The sequence below is a fragment of the Macaca nemestrina genome, chromosome 20, assembly GCF_043159975.1.
Source record: "Macaca nemestrina isolate mMacNem1 chromosome 20, mMacNem.hap1, whole genome shotgun sequence".
In the NCBI taxonomy this organism is placed as follows: Eukaryota; Metazoa; Chordata; class Mammalia; order Primates; family Cercopithecidae; genus Macaca; species Macaca nemestrina.
In genome coordinates this window covers 8,944,042-8,967,550 of record NC_092144.1, presented here as the reverse complement: position 1 = coordinate 8,967,550, position 23,509 = coordinate 8,944,042, and the positions used below count along the sequence as shown (strand labels likewise).

General features: G+C 41.3%; 1 protein-coding gene across 4 annotated transcripts in view; it reads left to right on the top strand.

Moving 5' to 3' along the window:
* Positions 1-23,509, top strand: part of LOC105479939 (zinc finger protein 560) — a 35,893-nt gene that overhangs the window by 10,128 nt on the left and 2,256 nt on the right. For 2 of the 4 annotated variants that reach the window (XM_011738378.3, XM_071087616.1), the window contains 7 exons: positions 17,119-17,210; positions 18,167-18,293; positions 19,228-19,308; positions 20,754-20,836; positions 21,616-21,742; positions 22,424-22,504; positions 22,944-23,026. In XM_011738378.3, coding sequence (XP_011736680.2) covers positions 17,181-17,210; positions 18,167-18,293; positions 19,228-19,308; positions 20,754-20,836; positions 21,616-21,742; positions 22,424-22,504; positions 22,944-23,026 — 612 coding nt within the window. In that variant the 5' untranslated portion in view covers positions 17,119-17,180. Of the gene's footprint in view, positions 1-17,118; positions 17,211-18,166; positions 18,294-19,227; positions 19,309-20,753; positions 20,837-21,615; positions 21,743-22,423; positions 22,505-22,943; positions 23,027-23,509 lie in introns of those variants that run through there. The other 2 variants (XM_071087617.1, XM_011738453.2) reach the window with 2 other exon arrangements.

The window sequence follows — 23,509 nt, the reverse complement described above, 5'->3', positions numbered from 1 at the left end:
GTCATGGAGCTAATTCTGCCTTCACCCATCAATTCCTGAGCCTGTTTGTTCTGACTGGTGAGATAGTAGCATCTAATGATCTCTGATTCAGAGCATACACTGTGTCTTGTGAAACAGAATCCTATTCTTTCAGAGGTTGTCTCCCAGTTGGCCCTGTATCTGAATTTTCAGTAAGCCATTTCACCTTTCATTTAGACTAGCTGCTTCTGAGTGATGGGGTGTGTGGATGAGACCAGTTGATGATAGGGACATGTTCCCACTGTTGCACTTCCTTTGCAGTGAAATGGGTTCCTCGATGAAAGACAGTATTGTGTGAATGCTGTGACTACAGTGAAAGCATTTTGTGAGTGCATGGATGGTGCATTGTATAGGCAGAAGCCTAGTGGATTTGCCTCTGGCCTATACAAATCTGTCTCTATACAAATCCTATATGGATTTGCCTCTCTACTTAGTAGTTAGGCTTCTGGCAAATCCATATCCAGAACATGAGTCTGTTCCAGTGAGGATGAATCTTAGTCACCTTCATGATAGGAGTGGTCCAGTGTAATCATCTTGCCACCAGATGGCTCCCCTGGTCACTGGTCACTCTAGAAATTAATGCCCTTGGTTCAAGACTAACCTGGGCAACATGGTGAAACCCCATCTCTACAAAAACAAAAAATCAAACCACGCTCCCCAAAAGCCCCCCAAATTAGCCAGGCTTGGTGATATACACCTGTAGTCCCATCTACTCAGGAGCATGAGGCAGAAAGATTGCTTGAGCCCAGGAGATTGAGGCTGTAGTGAGCTGTGATCATGCCACTGCACTCTGGCCTGGGTGACAGAGTGAGACCCTGTCCCCCTCCCCCCAAAAAGAAAAGAAAAAAGAAATTAATGCCCTTATATATTCAGTTTTGGTTTTTGCTTTTAGCAGATTAAGCACCTAGCAGTAGCGTTAGCTGCATCAGTTTTGGTCAATGGAAGTCCATACTGTTGAGCCATAGTAGCCTTTATCCCTGTTTTTATGGCCATCTTATTCAAGGGCCTATGGAGCAAACATTGGGGTGGCAGGGGAAAGCAATTGACTTCTATATAGAGTATCATTTTATCCAGCTGATTATTAAGAGTCTTATTTCTAGTGGATTGCCTTTGCTGGACATTTACGTGGGACACAAATATCTTCACAGCCCATGTCCTTTAAGAGAGATCTATCCATGTATGTATTTCTAGACTTACCAGTCTTGTTCCATATACATCCTTGGCCATTCAGTGAAACCATTAGCAACTGCTCATGGATCATTGTTTACGTGTCCTTCTGGCCATGTCCTCCAGACCCAGATAGTCAAATATACTGTGAGAAGTTCTGCCACTGGGATGCCATTCTTATCTGAAAGATATTACAGTCTTTTGGCATCATTGTTCAGCTGAGCTGTTGTGTTTGCGCTCCCACTTTTGGATGGTGCTAGCATATTGTGCAGACACGTCTGTAAACAAGCCTTGTCTCAGATAGGCATAAGAAATACCTCAGGAAGCCACAGGCATGGATTGAGGGAAATGAGGCAGTGCGAATGGAGCTTGTGTTGAGTCTTTGCCATTTGTTGATGCAGTTTACTTGTACTCGCTGAAACTTCTAGAGCTCAGTGTCTTCTGTGCCATTTCCATTTGTTGAAAGATTGCTGCTGTATTTGCCCCAGACTTGGGGTTTTGTGGGTCAGACAACCTCAAGTTCATGGTAGATAGCTCAGGCCACTTGGTCACTTGATGTACCATGTACAACTTATATGTTGAACCCAGTGGTAATTATTTACTCAAAAGGAGACTAGTTTTCTGCAGAAGAAGGAATATATTTATTCTGAACTACTGCTGTGATTTTCCTACTGGTGCTTGCTAGAGGCTTCCAGCAACTGTTATTTACTATGGATACTTTGAGTATCATTGTATCTGGTGGATTATTTTGACCAAGTGATTACAAATCTTGTACTGCAGCCTGAGCTTGGTGCACTGCAATCACTTGGTGTTCACTCACTTGTAAGCATTATGACCAACTCTGTAGATGGGTTGAAGCACATTGAAATGTGGTATATGCTGTCTAAAGAATTTTATTTTATTTACTTTTATTTTTTTAGACGGAGTCTTGCTCTGTCGCCCAGGCTGGAGCACAGTGGTGCAGTCTCAGCTCACTGCAGCCTCTGCCTCCCGGATCCAAGTGATTCTCCTGCCTCAGCCTCCTGAGTGGCTGAGACTACAGACGTGTGCCACCACGCCCAGCTAATTTTTTGTATTTTTAGTAGAGATGGGGTTTCACCATGTTAGCCAGGATAATCTCAATCTCCTGACCTCGTGATCTGCCCACTTCGGCCTCCCAAAGTGCTGGGATTACAGGCGTGAGCCACTGTGCCTGGCCAAGAATCATATAGGTCTGCCAAGTGTTGCACCTAATTTTGGGGAGCATTGATTAGGAGTGACACCTTGGAGGGGATATCTTGATATAGTCTAGACAACTGAACCCTCAAATCTTTGTTGATTGGATGGGGCATGGTGGCTCAGGCCTGTAACTCTTACACTTCGGGAGGCCGAGGCAGGCAGATTGCTTGAGGCCAGGGGTTCAAGACCAGCCTGGCCAAGGTAGTAAGATCCCATCTCTACCAAAAAAAGGTTAAAAGAAAAAAAAAATTACCTGGCGTGGTAGTATACACCTGTCATCCCAGATGCTTGGGAGGCTGAGGTGGAACACTTGAGCTTAGGAGGTGGAGGTTATGGTGAGTCATGATCACACCACTGCACTCCAGCCTGGGCAACAGAGCAAGACGCTGTCTCAACAAAACAAAACAAAACCAAGTTTGTTGATTTAGCTGGCTCTTGAATCTCCCATCCTCTACTTTGTAGCCTGTAAAGGTATCCAAACTATTTACTGTTTCCTGTTCATGGGATCTAATATACAAAATGTTATCAATGTGATGGAGTGTTGCAAAGTTTTGTGTAATATCAAAACCTCTGAAGACTCTATTTTGATGGAAAACAGGAGAATTGATATAAGTTATGATAGTCCCCCGTAATTCTCCAAAGTCCATGTGACTTCTGCACAATCCTGAGTGGTGTGTTACCTAGGTCTGGTGATTTGATGAGAGGCTGTGAATCTCTCCTGTGGTGACTCTTATCAGGTTTTTGGCCATTAGACTTGAGATTTCTTGTTACATAGATCAAGCAATATTCCAAGACTCACATTGGCAAACTATGGCTAGTCTTCAACGTGTTTTTGTAAATTATAATTGGAACAGAACAACCATATTCATCTGTTTACATATTTTCTGAGGCTTCTTTCATACTACAAGGGCAGAGTTGAGTATTTGTAACAGAGACTGTGGCTCACAAAGTATAACATTTATTATATGTCGCATTACAACAAGATTTATTAATCCCTGTTGTAGTAGGGTGCTTATCGGTTTCATCCTAGGGACGAAATGTGATCAGTTTGCTAACATCAATGATCTCTGCAGGCCAAAGCATTCCAATTATTGGTACATTCAGTGTGCCCTTGACATTCGATGTAGCCTCGTTGTCTTGGATAGTTAAGTGCTACCCACTTGATTTTTGGCACTCAAGGTTGTCATCATCCCCATTGAAACAGGGAACTCATCTCAGTGATTGTATCTCCTATAGTCTTAACAAATGTATAAAAGAGAATAAACAGAACTTTTCAAGAATGGAGGTACTCCCTTCAGTTACCTATTTCTGAATGGCTTTGTGAAGAGGGTGTCTTCTGGGCCCTCAATGTAGGTTGAAGAAGGGAAGCTGTGCAGATCACATGTGATAAATCCAGTGCAACCTTCCTATGTGTCCAGGATTCCTTCCTTTGTGTTAGCCAGGGAAGCTCTTACATATTAACCCATTTAGCTTGGTCATGAGTACAAGTTTCAGTCATCTAACCAGTTTAGCTATTAGAATCATGCTGTGGTCCATTAGCTAATATGTAAAATTCAAAATGTCTAGTAAGTACCTGTATTAGGCTATTCTCACATTGCTATAAAGAAATACATGAGACTGGGTAATTTATAAAGAAGTTCCCAGCCGCCCAACTGTCTGGGAAGTAAAGAGCACTCTACCTAGCCGCTGCCCCATCTGGCAAGTGATGAGTGCCTCTGCCCGTTGCCCCACTGTCTGGAAAGTGAGGAGCCTCTCCGTCTGGCTGTTCACCGTCTGGGAAGTGAGGAGCGCCTCTGCCCAGCCGCCGCCCTGTCTGGGAAGTGAGGAGCGCCTCTGCCTGGCTGCGCCCTGTCTGGGAAGTGAGAAGCACCTCTGCCTGGCCGCCACCCAGTCTAGGAAGTGAGGAGTGACTCTGCCTGGTCACTGCACCATCTAGGAAGTGAGGAGTGCCTCTGCCCGGCTGCCCCGCCATCTGGGAAGCGAGGAGCACTTCTGCCCGGCCGCCCCACTGTCTGGGAAGTGAGGAGCGCCTCTGTCGAGCTACTGTGCAACCCTCTAAGTGTGAAGTGGTAGCCTTGTGTGTGATCTTTCTGCCCTCCCCAAGTTTGCATTTTCAACATTAAAGTTTATTTTTTTAATTAAAAGTTTTAAATTGGAGAATGAAAAAGAAAGTTTAATTGGCTCATAGTTCTGCAGGCTGTACAGGAAGCATAGTGACTTCTCCATCTGGGGAGGCCTCTGGAAGCTTTCAGTCATGGCAGAGGGTGAAGCAGAAGTAGGTACATCTTATATGGCAGGAGCCAGGAGCAAGGGAGAATGATGGGAGGTGCTGTACACTTTTAAATGGCCAGTTCATGAGAACAGTATGAAAGGAGATGGTGCTAAACCATTCATGAGAAATCTGCCCCCATGATCCTGTCATCTCTCACCAGACCTCACCTCCAGCACTGGGGACTGCCGTTCGACATTAGATTTGGTGGGGACACAGATCCAAACCATATCGGTGTTCCATATCAATGAATTTGGGCCTATCTAATGTTACATTTTAACCTTCTTGATCTAATACCTTTAGAATCCGTCCTATATATGTTCCCTTGTTTTCTTGTGATACGTTATCAGAGTTGGAATTTTTTTGTTGTGTGAGCTTTTTTCTCATGCATTATGTTGTATATCTTTGCCCCTGGATTTTGGACTAGTTAAGACTCTAGTGATAAAAATAAGTGATTATGGTGTGGGTCTTGAGGAGAATATATATTACCTTCCAAAGTATCTGGACCAAATGAGATTGTCACAAATTTCAAGCAGAAGGCTTTCTCCTCAGAAACCAAAAGGCAAGCTATATCCCTGATAAGGGAGGCTCAAAGTGTCTTAGGTTGTGTTAGTCTCTTTTTTGTTGCTATGATATAATACCTGAGTAATTTATAAAGAAAAGAGGTTTCTTTGGCTCAGGATTCTAGTGACTGGAAAGTCCAAGAGCATGGCCCCAGCATCTCTCCTGCTTCTGATGAGGCTCACATGCTGCAGCAAAACATGGTGGAGAGGCAGAAGAGGAAGCAGGCTTGTGCAAAAGGGACCAAACACAAACAGCAGCCTTGCTTTATAACAATTAGCTCCTGTGGGCACTAATCCATTTCTGTGTGAGCTAAAATTCACTTCTGCCTGACAGCATTAATCAGTTTATGTAGGCTCTACCCCCATGACCCAAACATCTCATTAGGCCCCTTCTCCCAGTGCTGTGATATTGAGGACCAAGCCTCAATAGGAGTTGTGATGGGGACAGACCACATCCAGATCATAACAGGGGTTTAAGATCATGTCTTTCATCTGGATCCAACCAGATGTCTTCATTCCAGGTTCCATATTGTCATTCTTCCCTGAATACATTATACATTTTTAAAAATTCGTATTTTCTTGATGCCTTAGCATTCTAACAAGCAGGCTGTGAACTCCCTGCTCAAGTGACAAGATGTACCAGTATGATAAGGTACTTATGCTATAAGTTCTTCTGTTGGCCCTCCCCTGACTATGACCTAGTAACATTCAAATGCACCAGTGCTATCTAATGCCTTTTGCTTTAGTACTATACCTCAAGCCCCAGTAAAGGCAATTGCCCTCAAGGGAGGCTTCTCTCTCAGCTCCCTACCTGCTTTTCAGAGCCTCCTGCTTTGGTCCTCCTCCAGCATGGCCCCCTGCATGGCATGGCATGCCTCCCTCTCTAGGATCTATGAGTGTAATAAATCCTTTAATTTCATGAGCCTCTCCAAGTGTAATTGCAAGTGTTTTGGAGGGATCCTGAAAGATCCCACAAAAGTGACTTAGTGCCCCATTTACAACACAGTTGGCGAAAAGGATGAGATCACTTTGAACTGGGGTGGAAAGTCTCTTGTAAGTGCCCTTTGACCTTTCGTGGCTTGCTGATTGTATAAGTAAAACGCTTATTACTCTAGAAATGCTTGTTCCTCAGTGCTGAGAAGAACTAGCGCTCAGACGAAGAATTTTCTCAGCAAGGCAATTTTGCTTTCTGCAGAAAGGGTGCTCCTCACAGACGGAACAATGGTGAGAGGACACACAAACGAAGGAGGGAAGCAATTTTTATCCCTTATGGAGCTTTTCCCTGCTACTGTGTCCTGTCTTTATTGGCTGGAGCTGGACTGCACAATCTAAGCTAAACCTGACTGGCTAATAACGTAAAACTTTCCTAAAGGTAAAGGCAAGGGAGAACAAAGGAAAAGAGGAAGTTGCTTTTGAAAAGACTTAGAGAAGTAATAACATTTCCAAATAAGGAAGGGGCATAAGCTGTGAGTTGGGACATGCCTGAGCATGTCTAGAACAAATATCTTGGTTAAAGTACAAGGACGTAGAATGTACTCATTTCCTTATATCTAACGGCTACATAGGATAGGGCCTAACAAAGAGTTATTAGCACAAAGAAAGGAGGCGTGAAGGAAGTTAATCTTTAAAAGAAACTGTTATTTCTTTTTTGTTTTTTGAGACAGAGTCTCACTCTTGTTGCCCAGGCTAGAGTACGGTGGCATGATCTCGGCTCACTGCAACCTCCACCTCCTGGGTTCAAGTGATTCTCCTGCCTCAGTCTCCCAAGTATCTGGGATTACAGGCGCCTGCCACCACACTTGGCTCATTTTTGTGTGTTTACTAGAGACGGGGTTTTGCCATATTGACCAGGCTGGTTTAGAACTCCTGACCTCAGGTTGTAGCAGGACGAGCCGCAGACAAAACCCCTCAGACACCGAGTTTTGGAAGGAAGGGCTTTATTCAGCTGGGAGCATCGGCAAGCTACCATCTTAAAATCCGAGCTCCCTCAGTGCACAATTTCTATCCCTTTTAAGGGCTCACAACACTAAAGATTTCATATGAAAGGGTCGTGATTGATTGAGCAATCTAGCGGGTACGTGACAGGGGCTTCATGCACTGGTAGTCAGAGGGAAACAAAACAGAGCAGGGAGTTTCACAGTGTTCTTCCACACAGTGTCTGTAATCTATAGATAACATCGTTTGCTAAGTCATGAGTTGATTTTTTTTTTTTTTTTTTTTGAGACGGAGTCTCGCTGTGTCTCCCAGGCTGGAGTGCAGTGGCGTGATCTCGGCTCACTGCAAGCTCCGCCTCCCGGGTTCACGCCATTCTCCCGCCTCAGCCTCCCAAGTAGCTGAGACTACAGGCGCCCGCCACCACGCCCGGCTAGTTTTTTGTATTTTTAGTAGAGACGGGGTTTCACCATGTTAGCCAGGATAGTCTCGATCTCCTGACCTCGTGATCCACCCGCCTCGGCCTCCCAAAGTGCTGGGATTACAGGCTTGAGCCACCGCGCCTGGCCATGAGTTGATTTTTAACTACTAGGTTCAGGCCAGGCAGGCCCAAGCCTGGTTTTGGGTCTGGTTTTGGGTCTGGTGTCTGGTGCTGGGCTGCCTGCCTTTGGTTTCACTTCCTTGTTTCTTCTTAAAACAGGTACTGAGTATAAAACAATATAAAACGATATGAGAGGGTCTCGCTCTTCCCTCAAGGTGATCCACCTGCCTCAGCCTCCGAAAGTGCTGGGATTACAGGCATGAGCCACGGCACCCTGCCTAAAAGAAAATATTATTTCTAACACTTATGATTTATTCTTTAACAAGAAGGGAAACTTTGAAGAGGAACTTTACTTTCCACTCGGTACCATTTGGGAAGGCTGCCTGTCTTGTTGAAGTTTATGTGTATTGCTGTGCCATGCTTTGTGTTGTCCCTTCCAAGTGTTGGCCTGGAGTCTTTGTCATGAAGTTTGGAGCCTGTGCTAGTACCAGTGATGCACCCCAGGATACTGCTTACCAACCATGATCCCAGGAAGAGGGGTGATTATACTGTTATTCTCCAGGATCTGGAGTCATTTGTTCATGTGAATTGGGCATTTCTTAGCACACATACAAGTGACTGATTTGAAGAAGGGACCCTGGCAATAGAATTGCGCTCTCTTTTGTATATTTGCACCAACTACACCTTGCTAAGTGCCTCCTATGTTGCGATGCTATTCTGGTTTAGTGCTGATGCTCCCTGCCCCTGCCAGGTCCATGGGTTATGGCAGATGCCTTTCATGGAGAATGGGAGCTCAATGTTTTTTAAAAAAATGAATGGAAGGAGTACTTGATCCCTCTCCCCCTAAGATACTTGAGCATGTTTCTCAACTTATTTGAGGTTACAAATCTTTTGGGGCTGGGCTTGGTGGCTCATGCCTGTAATCCCAGTACTTTGGGAGATCGAGGCAGGCGGATCACTTGAGGCCAGGAGTTCAAGACCAGTGTGGCCAACATGGCAAAACCCTGTCTCTACAAAAATACAAAAATTAGCTGGGTGTGGTAGTGCACGCCTGTCATCCCAGCTACTAGGGAGACTGAGGCATGAGAATTGCTTGAACCTGGGAGGTGGAGGTTGCAGTGAGCTGAGATCACACTATTGCCCTCTAGCCTAGGTGACAGAGTGAGACTTTGTCTCAAAAAAAAAAAAAAATATCTTTTGGTTAATGTTCTTCAGCACCTTTTTTTTTTTTTTCTTCTTTTTGAGATGTAGTCTTGCTCTGTCGTCCAGGCTGGAGTGCAGTGGTGTGGTCTCATCCTTTTTCTGCATCTGTTGACAAGATCATATGGTTCTTATACTTAATTCTGTTAATGTGGTACTAACCACATTGATTTGCATATGTTGAACCGTCCATGCATTCCAGGGGTAAATCCTACTTGACCATTATGAATGATAATTTTAATGTACTGTTGAATTCAGCTTGCTAGTATTTTGTTGAGGATTTTTGCATCTGTATACATTCGAGATATTGGCCTGTAAGTTGCTTTGTAGTATCCTTCTTCAGTTTTTTGGACTAATTTCAGAAGGATTGGTTTAGATATTCTTAGATGTCTTATGTAATTCAACCACGAAGCAGTCAAGTCCTTTTGGTGTGTGTTTGATGGGAGGTTTTTAGTTAGTGATTCGGTCTCCTTCTTCATTATTGGTCTGTTCAGATTTTCTCCTTTTTAGTATTTAGTGTTTGGTAGGTTGTGTATGTCTAGAAATTTGTACATCTCTGCTAGGTTATCCAGTTTGTTGGCATGTAATTGTTCCAAGTAGTCTCACAATCCTTCATATTTCTGTAGTTAACAGTTGTAATGTTTCCTCTCTCATATCTGATTTTGAGTGTTCTTTTTTAATTTCTTTTTGAGAAAAGGTCTTGCTCTTGCCTGTGCTGGAGTGCAGTGCTGCAATCATGGCTCGCTGCAGCCTTGACCTCCTGGTCTCAAGTGATCCTCCCACCTCAGCCTCCTGAGTAGCTAGGACTATAGATTTGTGCTACCATGCCTACTTGGCTGGCTGGCTGGCTGGGTTTCTTTCTTTCTTTCTTTCTTTCTTTCTTTCTTTCTTTCTTTCTTTCTTTCTTTCTTTCTTTCTTTCTTTCTTTCTTTCACTCATTCGTTTATTTTTATCATACTTTAAGTTCTAGGGTACATGTGCACAACATGCAGGTTTGTTACGTGTGTATACGTGTGCCATGTTGGTTTGCTGCACCATTAACTCATCATTTACATTAGGTATTTCTCCTAATGCTATCCCTCCCCCATCCTCCCACCCCACAACAGGCTCCAGTGTGTGATGTTCCTCACCCTGTGTCCAAGTGTTCTCATTGTTCAATTCTCACCTATGAGTGAGAACATGAGGTGTTTGGTTTTCTGTCCTTGTGATAGTTTGCTGAGAATGATGGTTTCCGGCTGCATCCTTGTCCCTACAAAGGACATGAACTCATCCTTTTTTGTGGCTGCATAGTATTCCATGGTGTATATGTGCCACGTTTTCTTAATCCAGTCTATCATTGATGGACATTTGGGTTGGTTCCAAGTCTTTGCTATTGTGAATAGTGCTGCAATAAACATACGTGTACATGTGTGTTCATAGCATCATGATTTATAATCCTTTGGGTATATACCCAATAATGGGATGGCTGGGTCAAATGGTTTTTATAGTTCTAGATCCTTGAGGAATCGCCACACTGTCTTCCACAATGGTTGAACTAGTTTACAGTCCCACCAACAGTGTAGAAGTGTTCCTATTTCTCCACATCCTCTCCAGCACCTGTTGTTTCCTGACTTTTTAATGATTGCCGTTCTAACTGGTGTAAGATGGTATCTCATTGTGGTTTTAATTTGCATTTCTCTGATGACCAGTGATGATGAGCATTTTTTTCATGTGTCTGTTGGCTGCATAAATGTCTTCTTTTGAAAAGTGTGTGTTCATATCCTTTGCCCACTTTTTGATGGAGTTGTTTGATTTTTTTTCTTGTAAATTTGTTTAAGTTCTTTGTAGATTCTGGATATTAGCCCTTTGTAAGATGGGTAGATTGCAAAACTTTTCTCCCCTTCTGTAGGTTGCCTGTTCACTCTGATGGTAGTTTCTTTTGCTGTGCAGAAGCTCTTTAGTTTAATTAGATCCCATTTGTCTATTTTGGCTTTTGTTGCCATTGCTTTTGGTGTTTTAGTCATGAAGTCCTTGCCCATGCCTGTGTCCTGAATGGTATTGCCTAAGTTTTCTTCTAGGGTTTTTATGGTTTTAGGTCTAACATTTAAGTCTTTAATCCATCTTGAATTAATTTTTGTATAAGGTGTAGGGAAGGGATCCAGTTTCAGCTTTCTACATATGGCTAGCAGATTTTCCCAGCACCATTTATTAGGTGCTGGGATAGGGAATCGTTTCCCCATTTCTTGTTTTTGTCAGGTTTGTCAAAGATCAGGTGGTTGTAGATGGGTGGTGTTATTTCTGAGGCCCTTTTTTTTTTTTTTTTTTTTTTTTTTTTTTTTTTTTTTTGAGATAAGCTCTGGCTGTATTGCTCAGGTGGAGTGCAGTGGCATGATCTCGGCTCACTGCAGCCTGTCTCTCCTGGGCTCAAGCTATCCTACCTCAGCCTCCTGAATAGCTGGGACTACAGGCATGCACTACCACACCCAACTAATTTTTGTATTTTTTGTAGAGAGGATTTTACTGTGTTGCCTAGGCTGGTCTCGGACTCCTGAGCTCAAGCAGTCTGCCCATCTTGGCCTCCCAAAATGGTGAGATTACAGGTGTGAGCCACCATGCCCAGCCCCAGCTATTTTTTAAAACATTTTTTGTATAGATAAGGACCTTGCTATGTTGCTCAGACTGGCCTTGAACTCCTGGGCTCAAGTGATCCTTTTACCTCAGCCTCCCAAAGTGCTGCGATTGCAGATGTGAACCACTGTGCCCAGCCTTTTTTTTTTCTCTTCATTCCTTAGTCTACCTAAAGGTTTGTTCATCTTTTCAGAAAACTTTTCAGTTCCTTTATTTTTTGTGTTGTTTTTCTAGTTTCGTTTATTTCAGTTCTGGTCTTTATTATTGCCTTCCTTCTACTAACTTTGAGCTTAGTTCTTGTTGTTCCTCTAAGTCCTCAAGGTACAGTGTTAGGGTGTTTACTTGTGATTTTCTTTTTTCATATAGGCATTTATTGCTATTAATTGCCCTCTTAAATCCTTTGCTTGTTCAGGTGTGTGTTACTTCATTTCCACTTATTTGTGAATTTTCTAATTTTCTTCCTATTATTGATTTCTATTTTCATACAGCTGTAGTCAGAAAAGATATTTGATATGGTTTTAACCTTCTTAAATTTGTTAAGACTTGCTTTGTTGTTGTTTTGTGGCCTAACATATGATCTATCTTGGATGATGTTCTGTGTGCACTTGAGAAGAATGTATTTTGCTGCTGTTGGATGGAATGTTCTGTGTATGTTGTTAGATTGTTTTGGTCTAAAGTGTAGTTCTAGTCTAATGTTTCTTCATTGATTTTCTGTCTGAATGGTCTGTTCATTGTTGAAAGTAAGAGTATTAAAGTCCCCCATTATTTTATCGCAATCTCTGTCTTCAGATCTATTATTAATTTGCTTTATATATTTATGTACTCTGTTGTTGTTGGCATATGTAGTCATCCTTTGGAATCTATGGGGGATTTGTTTCAGGATAATCCCCCTTCCTGTAACCCCTCCCCCACCTATGGATACCAAAATTTAGGCGTGTTCAAGTCTCTTATAAAATGATGTTGTATTTGTTTGAAAATCATGTGCATCCTCTCATATACTTTAAAACATCTTTAGATTACTGTAATACTTAAAGTAAATGCTATGTAAATAGTTGTTTTGCTGTATTATTTGGGGAATAATGAGAAGGGAAAATATCTGCACATGCATAATACAGTTGGACCCATGCATTTTTTTTTTTTTCTGGATATTTTCAATCCATAGCAGGTTGAATCTACCCTAATAAGTGGAGATGTGGTACCCATGAATTCAGATGGCCAGTTGTATATTTATAACTATTCTTACCGATGAGTAGATCCCTTTATTATCATATAACGACCTTTGTGTCCTGTTATGGTTTTTGACTTAAAGTTTACTTTGTCTGATATAAGTAATACTTAACCTACCTGTCTTTTGGTTTCTGTCTGCGTGCAGTGTTTTTTCCCTCGTCCTTTTGTTTCTAATTTATGTATGTCCTTAAGGGTGAAGTGAGTCCCTTGTAAACAACATATCATTTGTGTCTTTGTTTGTTTTTTTAATCCACTTGGCCATTCTGTCTTTGAATTGGACAATTTAGTATGTGTGCATTCAGGGTAATCGTTGTAGGTAAGTACCTACCTTGGAAAAAAAAAGCCCAGGCTGGAGTACAGTTGTGTGATCTTGGCGTGATCTTGGCTCACTGCAACTGTTGCCTGCCGGGTTCAAGCGATTCTCCTGCCTCGTTCAAGCGATTCTCATGCCTCAGCCTCCTGAGTAGCTGGGATTACAAGTGCCTGCCATCATGCCTGGCTGATTTTTGTATTTTTAGTAGAGACAAGGTTTCACCATGCTGACCATGGCTAGTCTTGAACTTCTGGCCTCAAGTGATCCGCCTGCCTCCACCTTCCAAAGTGCTGGGATTAGTGGCAACAGCCACTGCACCTGGCTCATTAAATTTTCTGGTTGTTTTTTAATATTCTTTGTTTCTTTGTTTGTCTGTTTTTATGATTAATAATTTTCTCTACTGGTGTACTTTTGATTCTTTAATTTTTTTTATCTTGTGTGTCTGCTATACATTTTTGTTTTGTGCTTACCGTAAGACTTATATGAAACATCTTATAGCAGGATATTTTAAGCTGATAACTGTGATCACATAAAATAACTATACTTTAACTCAACCTCTCCTCATTTTTTTTGATATCATAATTTACATTTTTTATATTGTATATCCCTTAACAAATTCCAGGGGTAAATCCTACTTGACCATTATGAATGATAATTTTAATGTACTGTTGAATTCAGCTTGCTAGTATTTTGTTGAGGATTTTTGCATCTGTATACATTCGAGATATTGGCCTGTAAGTTGCTTTGTAGTATCCTTCTTCAGTTTTTTGGACTAATTTCAGAAGGATTGGTTTAGATATTCTTAGATGTCTTATGTAATTCAACCACGAAGCAGTCAAGTCCTTTTGGTGTTTTAGCTCTTACTGTTTTAGCTATTTTACCTATTTTAGCTCTTACTGTTCCTAATACTTTTATCTCTTAACCTTCATAGTAAGGATATAATTCTTTTATAAACCACCATTACAGTGTTTGAGTATTCTGAATTTAACTAGGTGCTTATTTTTACCTCAGTTTTGCGCTTTGTTTTCTTGTTACTAATTAGCGTCCTTTTTTTATGCTTGAGAACTCCCTTTAGCATTTTTTGTTAGGTCTGGTGTTGATGAACTGCCTCTGCTTTTGTTTTTCTTTGAAAATCTTCATCTCTTTTCATTCCTGAAGGACAGCTTCGCTGGGTATGGTATTCCTCGTGAGCAGTTTTTTTGTTTGTTTGTTTTTCATGACAGCAGTTTATATATGTCATCCTCTTCTCTCCTGGCCTGTAAGGTCTTTGGTGACAGGTCTGCTCATAACCTTATTGGAACTCCTTCATATGTGATTTGTATCTTTTTTCATGTTTTCATGTTGCTTTCAAGATCCTCACTTTGCTTTTCAGTTTTGACTGTTTGAGTATATCTTAGGGTAGCCTTGTTTGGATTGAATGTGATTGGAGATGTTTGCCCTTCCTGAGTATGGATATTTATATATTTTCCTCAGTGTGGAAACATTGTTGTTGTTGTTTCTTTAAGTATGTGTTCTCTTTGTTTCTTTCTTATCTTCTTGCACTCCTGTAAATCAAAAATTTGCTTTTGATGATGCCCCTTGAATCCTGTAATTTTTCTTCATTTTTGTTTTTTCTCCTTTGTGTATTTCTAAATAGTCTGTTTTCAAGTTCAAATAATTTTTTCTTTTCCTTGTCTACTATTGATGACCTCAACTGCGTTTTTCATTTGATTTGTAAGAACCATAAAGGAAGGAAGGAATAAAAATACAAGCAGAAGTTTTAGGAAAAAGAGAACTCACAAATAATAAGAATAGATGATTTTCTGAGAAGACCCATCAATTAGTCAATGTAGGGCAGAGTCTGATTTTCCATTGCTGCTCTGCATGTTTTTTGCCGTCTTGCAGGAGCAGTGGGTAGAGCTCAGAACACTAACTTCAGTGTTTCTACTTGGAACCCTGTTGAAGCAACCAGAGTTGGAAATGAGTTCTGACTTGTTTGTAAAACCATGACATTCTGGTTCTAATTCTTTATATTCAAAAGTAGAATAGCACATTTTAAGCAGGCCAGATATCAATTCCCAGAGTCCTTTATATGGTGGTCGTTATAGGGGAGTAACAACCACCACAGAGGATTACACTTAGGGACAAACTTGACTGCATTCAAGTCCTGGTTCACCACTTCCTAAGTAGATGATATTAGAAGAGTCATTTGTGTTTTCTGAATTTAGATTTTTTTCAGCAGTACATAGGGATATTGTTCAGATAAGTGAGCATATATATACATGTATATGTATATGCACATATATGTGTATATATATGTAATGTCTAACATAGACCCTAGTAAATGCAGTTGGTGTTATTAATACTCGTTTTATACAGTACATATACCATTTCTAGTGGGTTTCACACATATCACCAGCAGTAAAGATTTAATATAAGGTATTTAATGACATAAGTAATGCTTGTTGATTAATGATTGATGTCTACATGAGTTCAGATACTCTATATAAAGAGGAATAGATTGCCAGTTAGCCACTTAGATTTATAAGCTACCCTGACATGTCCTTGGAATTACAAAAAAGCATGTCCAGACATATTTCACTGCCAGCCTCACAGGATAGAAGCCATGGATTTGTCCTATGGTTTTTCCAAAAATCTGCTTTAGGTACCCATATTAGTCTGTTCTTGCTGCTGTGAAAAAATACATAAGACTGGATAATTATAAAGAAAAGAGGTTTAATTGACTCACAGTTCCACATGGCTGGGGAGGCCTCAGGAAACTTACATCAATGGCAGAAGGCACCTCTTCACTGAGTGGCAGGGGAGAGAATGGGTGCAAGCCGGGGAAATGCCAGATACTTATAAAACCATCAAATTGGCTGGGTGTGGTTGCTCACATCTGTAATCCCAGCACTTTGAGAGGCTGAGGCGGGTGGATCATGAGGTCAGGAGTTTGGAACCAGCCTGACCAACACGGTGTGAAACCCTGTATCTAATACAAAAGTTAGCCAGGTGTGGTGGCATGCGCCTGTAATCCCAGCTACTCAGGAGGCTGAGGCAGGAGAATTGCTTGAACCTGGGAGGCGGAGGTTGCAGTGAGCTGAGATCACGCCATTGCACTCCAGCCTGGGTGACAGAGCAAGACTCCGTTTCAAAACAAAAAACAAAAAACAAAAAAAAATCCACCATTAGATCTTGTGAGACTCGCTCATTATCATGAAAATAGCATGGGGGAAGCTGCCCCCATGATTCAGTTACCTCCACCTGGTTCTGCCCTTGACATGTGGGGATTATTACAATTCAAGATGAGATTTGGGTGGGGACACAGAGCCACCCCCATATCAGTACCCCATACAGAATATAGAGTCCAGTGCTCTAGGCCTTAGTATTCACGCTAGTAGTTCCTTTCTGAGGTGTTGAAGTGGGCCAGAGAAGGCTATTGAGTGAGTTAGCCCCCTTATGTGTGTGCTTTGAGAATAGGTGCTGCATAATCTCATTTGTGAGTTATATCACCATGGGCACAAAAAGACATTTCTCGTCTTAAGTTTCTTTATCTGGCCGGGCGCAGTGGCTCACGCCTATAACCCCAGCACTTTGGGAGGCCAAAGTGGGCAGATCACGAGGTCAGGAGATCGAGACCATCCTGGGTAACATGGTGAAACCCCGTCTCTACTAAAACTACAAAAAATTAGCCAGTTGTGGCGGCAGGCACCTGTAGTCCCAGCTACTTGGGAGGCTGAGGCAGGAGAATGGCGTGAACCCAGGAGTTTGCAGTGAGCCAAGATCATGCCACTGCACTCCAGCCTGGGTGACAAGAGCGAGGCCCTGTCTCCAAAAAAAAAAAAAAGTTTATTTACCTGTACAATGAGGATATTATACTTTTACTTACGACAGCTTGGCTCACAATTCCTTTTTCTTGCTCTAGGTGAGACAGAACTGCAGTGGCATTTTATGAATGTAGTGTATATTTGTGTGAGTTTATATGAATTATAAGAGAATTTAGAACCAGGATGGAATAACTTCCATGCATGTGAATGTTGGAACTGTGATTATGTCTGGTTCTTACGCCTTCTTTCTCTTCCAGGAGGTCTTCTTTATAGGAACCCAATCTGCCTTCATGAAGAAAAGACAGAGGCAGAAAGGAAGATGGCTTACTTCTTGACAAATTGTTATCAGGTATGCAGAAAGTGTATACTTTCACAAAATGACATACGTGCATCACCAGGTAAACACATTTCCTTCTAGGCAGATGTGTCTCCAGAGCTTCTTTAAGTAAATAAAGACTCACTCAAGCACTGAGTCACTTGTGGAATTTCCCCAGGGAGTGGAGGTTCTCATACTGGTAATCCTTGAAAAACATTTCAGCATTTCAGTAATTGTTAATTAATTTTGTCCCTTATGGTGCCAGATATATGTTTCTTATTTTGCTGAGTGGTCTGGCAGATGGAAAGGAAGATGAAAGCATCCTTTACTCAAAGGCTAATCCTGGCCAGGTGCAGTGGCTCATACCTGTAATCTCAGCACTTTGGGAGGCTGAGAAGTGGCATTATCGCTTGATCTTAGGAATTTGAGACCAGCCTGGGCACATAGTGAGACATCGTCTCTACAAAATAAATAAATAAATAGCCAGGCATGGTGGTGCATGGCTATAGTCCTAGCTACTTACTGAGCCCAGTAAGTCAAGGCTGCAGTGAGCTATGATCACACCACTGTACTCCAGCCTGTGTGACAGAGCAAGACCCTGCTTCCAAAAAAAAAAAGGCTAATCATTCATCACTGTTTATCAAGTTTATGATGCAGTGTACTTTGGGGTATCTTTTAGTAGAGGGAAATAAGATGAGAAAGCACTCACAGTCTGCTCGTGATGAGAAGTTCATGTTTGAGATGTGCCATTAAAGCCATACAACTGGAATTGATAAGTAGTGAATGAGCAAGGATAGAGAGAGGAATACCTGAGATTCACCTGGAATTATTAAGCTTTGGGTAGATAATGAGAGACCTCACAACTCTTTACAGGCATTGGGGTCTGTTAACTGATTCTTCAGTGAACATTGGTTTCATCTGTTACTGCACTGCATGTTACAAACATGATCTGTTACTTGGCTGAAGTCAGCATGTATGTGATGGTTTAGGACTTGCTGATCTTTGAGGATACGGCTGTGGACTTCACCCAGGAGGAGTGGACTTTACTGGACCCAGTTCAGAGAAACTTATACAGAGATGTGATGCTGGAGAATTATGAGAACGTGGCCAAAGTAGGTAAGACTGCCATCATTTTATGTAGCCTCTTAGGGAAGAGATATACATTGAGTACTTGCCATGTTCCAGAATTGGTTTGTTCAACACTGAATTCACCAGAGACGTTGTCCCTGCCATAATAAGTCTTAATTACTGTGGTCGTTTTCAAAGTGTGGTCCGGTTTCAACAGCATCACTGTTACTCCCTTAGAAATGTACAGTCTTAGTCTCTGCCTTTGACCTACTGAATCAGAAACTCTCCACTTGGATTGTCATCTGTGTTTTAACTATCCTTCCACATCAATTTGACACACTATAATATTAAGAATCACTGGTGTAGTTTTATTCTCCCAAGTATACAGGATTTGTTTGTTTCACTTTATTTGTTTTTTTTCTTCATTCAGGAGTTTGACAACATACCTTATTTCTGTGACTGAAAGGTTATTGCTTTGTAAATGTGTACATAAGCATGGATTTGCATTTCAGAGGTTAGAGATAGCCAATTTTGGGGACACAGAAAGAAGAGATATTTTCAGTTTTAGTCCATTTGAAATAATTTCACTGCTTTCTCTAAGAACTATAGTTCTATAATGTAAGGTTTATCATCTCTTGCATGAGCCTCTTCCATTAATTTTTTTTTTGAGATGGAATTTTGCTCTTGATGCCCAGGATGGAATGCAGTGGCATTATCTCGACTCACTGCAACCTCTGCCTCCCAGGTTCAAGCGATTCTCCTGCCTCAGCCCCCCAAGTAGCTGGGATTATAGGCACACACCATCACACCCAGCTAATTTTTGTATTTTTAGTAGAGACGGGGGTTTCACCATCTTAGGCTGGTCTCGAACTCCTGACCTCAGGTAATCCACCCACTTCAGCCTCCCAAAGTGCTGGGATTACAGGCATGAGCCACTGTGCCTGGCCTGCCTTCCATTAATGTATCATTTCTTCTTGTAAAGGATTTCAGCTCCTTAAACCCAGTGTGATCTCTTGGTTGGAAGAAGAAGAGTTGAGGACCTTGCAGCAAGGAGTTCTCCAAGGTGAGTATTTGTGAAGAATAACCTTGGTCAGTGAGAAGTTCAGTATGGTTGGAAGCTGTGTTAGTCTGTTCTTGTGTTGCAAGAAAGAAATACCTGAGACTAGGTAATTTATAAAGAAAATAGGTTTATTTTGGCTCATGATTCTGCAGGCTCTACAGAAAGCATGGTTCTGACATCTGCTTCAGGTGAGAGCCTCAGAAACCTTACAATCATGGCAGAAGGCAAAGGAGGAGTCCACAAATTACATGATGAGAAAGGGGGTAAAAGAGAAGTTGGGGGTGGTGTCACAGTCTTTTAAACCAGCAGTCCCCAACTTTTTTTGGCATCAGGGACCAGTTTCTTGGAAGACAATTTTTCCACAGACCGGGTGGCAGGGAGATGGTTTCAGGGTGATTCAGGTGCATTACATTTATTGTGCACTTTATTTCTACTATTATTACACTGTAATAAATAAAGAAATAATGATACAGTTCACCATAATGTAGAATCAATGGGAACCCTGAGGTTGTTTTCCTATAACCAGATGGTCCCATTTGGGGATCTGGGGGTGATGGGAGACAGCGACAGATCATCAGGCATTAGATTCTCAAAAGGAGCACGCAAGCTAAATCCCTCGCATGCACAGTTCATGATAGAGTTTGCTTTTCTATGAGAATCTAATGCTGCTGCTGATCTGATAAGAAGTGGAGCTCAGGAGGCAATTGGGATGGAGAACAGCTATAAATACAAATGAAACTTCACTTGCTCTCCTGCCACTCACCTCCTGTGGTGTGGCCTGGTTCTGGTCCATGGCCCCGGAGTTGGAGACTCCTGTTTTAAACTACCAGGTCTCACATGAGCTCAGAACAAGAACTCACTTATTACTCTGAGGATGTCGCTAAGCCATTCATGAAGGATCTGCCCCCATGATCCAAGCATCTCCCACCAGGCCCCACCTCCAGTATTTGGTGTTACATTTCCATATGAGATTTGGAGGGAACTAACATCCAAACCATCAGAAACATAATGAGGGAACTTTTCAAGATGCACCTTCTCTCACAAGATTAAGGCCATTTATCTCAGAAGTTAGAAAATATTCAATTTCTGATACTCTTTAAATTTCCGTCTATTCCAACTTTGTATGATCTTATGAAACTATATATTTTGTTTTTCAAGTTCTTTGCTTTGAACTATGGCCTTGGCCCAGATCTTTCCTACTGTTCTGATAACATTTTCTGTTTGACATTAGTTTTAAATTTAAATGAGTCAATTTGTAGCAAATTAGCTAAAATTTTGACCCTTTATTCTTATTGCCAAATTTTTGACATGGTCTAAATGTTTAAATTTAACTTTCTTTTTTTTCTTATTATTTTAAAAACAAATATGAATGAGGCCTATAATTTTTAACTCTTTCATTTTACCTTTTTTTTTTTAAACCCTCAGTTTATGTTTTTGTTTATTTTCAGACCGGGCAATGAAACATCAAACCAGTGTTTCAGCACTGCAGCAGGATTTTTGGAAAATACAAATTTCTAATGGGATACAAACGGTAATGTTAAGAAAGGGTATTTCTTATTTTTCACACTCAGAATATTGATACTTCCAATGTATGTAGAAAATAAGCATAAAAGATAATTGAGAGAAATAGCATTCACTCAAGAGGGAGCAATGTCTCTGGAGAGATATTCTGATAATGATGAATTTGGGGAGATCCAAACTTAGTGTGAAAGTTGTATCCTTCTAAAATTGGAGTAATGATACCAACAAAGACTCATTTTCTTGTAGGTAGACCTGTCTCTCTTGTTCCTTAAAGCAAATACAGACCCTAGTTGAATTTTCCCCAGAAAGTCATACCTGTCATATTGGTGAGGAATTACCCTGAAAATTATCTCAGTATTTTTGTAGTTATGAATTAATGTTCATTTTCCTGGTGCCAACCATGTATTTATTTTTCTGGGTGCCAGGACAGATGGCAAGGGGTTTGAAAGTGTTCTGTTCTTAAGGAATTTTTCCATGTCATCATTTATCAAGTGTTTGTCATGTGCTCAGGAGTATATTGCAGTAGAGAGGAATCAAATGAGAAAAGCTCCCAGTCTAGTTGTGGTTGACAAGTTTATGTCTAAGAGGTTCTGTTACAGCCATGTTACTGGAGGAAATTGACAGTGAGTGAATGTGGATAGAAGAGATCCTAGGGCCATTGAACCTTGGGGTGTAGATAGTGGGACCACTCGGTACCCTGTACAGGGATTGGGTCCTCTTTCTTCATTCTTCAGCCAACATTGGTGGAAATGTTACTTGGCTCAAATCAGCATGTGTCTGATGGTTTAGGACCTGGTAACCTTTGACAGTGTGGCTGTGGAATTCACCCAGGAAGAGTGGACTTTACTGGACCCAACTCAGAGAAACCTGTATCGTGATGTGATGCTGGAAAACTATAAGAACCTGTCCTCAGTAGGTAAGCCTGGCATCATCCCTTGTAGCCTCTTCTGGAACAAGATACAAATTATGTACTTACTGTGCTCTAGGATTAGTGATGTCAAATCTGAATACAGTGGGATGTATACACATTGAAAAAAAATTTTTTTCATGAATAAAATAGGAAATAACAGTTCCTGTACTAGTGGGTTTTAATCTTGTATAGGAGTTTGCATCGGTAGCATCACCATCACTCTCTTAGATATGTGTACACACACAGACTCCACCTTTGATGTACTAAATCAGAAAGTCTGCTGTTGGGGCCCTGTCTTCAGATGAGTAATTCACTCTAAAGTTCAGAACTACTGGTATGGGAGTTTTCCCAGGAGAATCAAGATCTCTCTTTGAGCTTCCATTAGTTTCTATTTTAATAAAGGTTTTAGTGGTTTTTAAAATTTGTATTTAATATTTGCCATTTAGAAAGAAAAAGTGCAGCTGACTGCTAGTGCTCATTTCTTGGGGCAAACAGGAAATGGGTTAAGCTTGAATGTGAATTTCAGGGGTCAGAGATAACCAGTGTCTTCAGAGAACAGGAAGATGGGATGTATGCAATTTAAGTGCTTTTCACTGTTTTAATTAGAAACGTAGGCCCTGTTTCATGGAAAAGTTTGCTATTTCTTGCATGAGCCTCTTCCATTGGTGTATCTTTCCCTGTATACAGGTTACCAGCTCTTCAAACCCAGTCTGATCTCTTGGCTGGAGGAAGAGGAAGAGTTGAGCACATTGCCAAGAGTTCTCCAAGGTGAGTGTTTGTGAAGAACAGCCCTGGTCCATGAGAAGTTCTCAGTATGTTTGGAAGCATAATGAAGTTTTAAAAGATGCCCTTTGAATCAGAAGGCTGAGTCCACTGGACTTGAATGTTTTGGGGTATCTTAACGTTTCATCCTCCATTGCTTTGCCTCTATCCAGACTTCCCTGTTATCTAACAAATGACCTTCTTTATGTTTATGGTTTAATGCTTTTGTTCTAATTTTTCCTACTTTTCCTTCCCTGATAGTACTGTTTCTGTTCACCATTGTGTTTAATTTTCATAGAATAAGTTGTTTTAAAAACTACTAAAACTTGACCCCATATGATTGCCAAATTTTAGACATATATAAATTGCTCAAATCTATCTGCTTTTTATTTAACCTACCATTTCATGTGTAAACTCTCATATATATTTTTCTCTTTTATTTCAGAATGGAAAATGTGCCTGAAAACCAAGGGGCCAGCCCTTTGGCAAGATAATTTTTGTTTAAAAATATCAAATGGGATACAATTGGTAAGATTAACAAAATAAGTTTATTTTTCACATTCAGAGAAGATTGACATTGCATTGTAGAAATCAGCAGAAATGGCCAGGCACGGTGGCTCATGCTTCTAATCCCAGCACTTTGGGAGGCCAAGGCAGTCGGATCACAAGGTCAGGAGTTTGAGACCAGCCTGGCCAATATGGTGAAACCCCATCTCTACTAAAAATACAAAAATTAGCTGGGCGTAGTGGTGTGTGCCTGTAGTCCCAGCTACTCAGGAGGCTGAGGCAGAAGAATCACTTGAACCCAGGAGGTGGAGGTTGTAGTGAGCTGAGATCGTGCCACTGCACACTCAGGCCTGGGCAACAGAGTGAGACCCCATCTCAAAAAACAACAACAACAACAACAACAACAAAGAAATGAGCAGAAATGATAGATATTTTAGAGACTTGGCATTCACCCAATTCACCCGTGGGAGAAATATCTGGAGAGAGATCCCATACCTAGTGTGA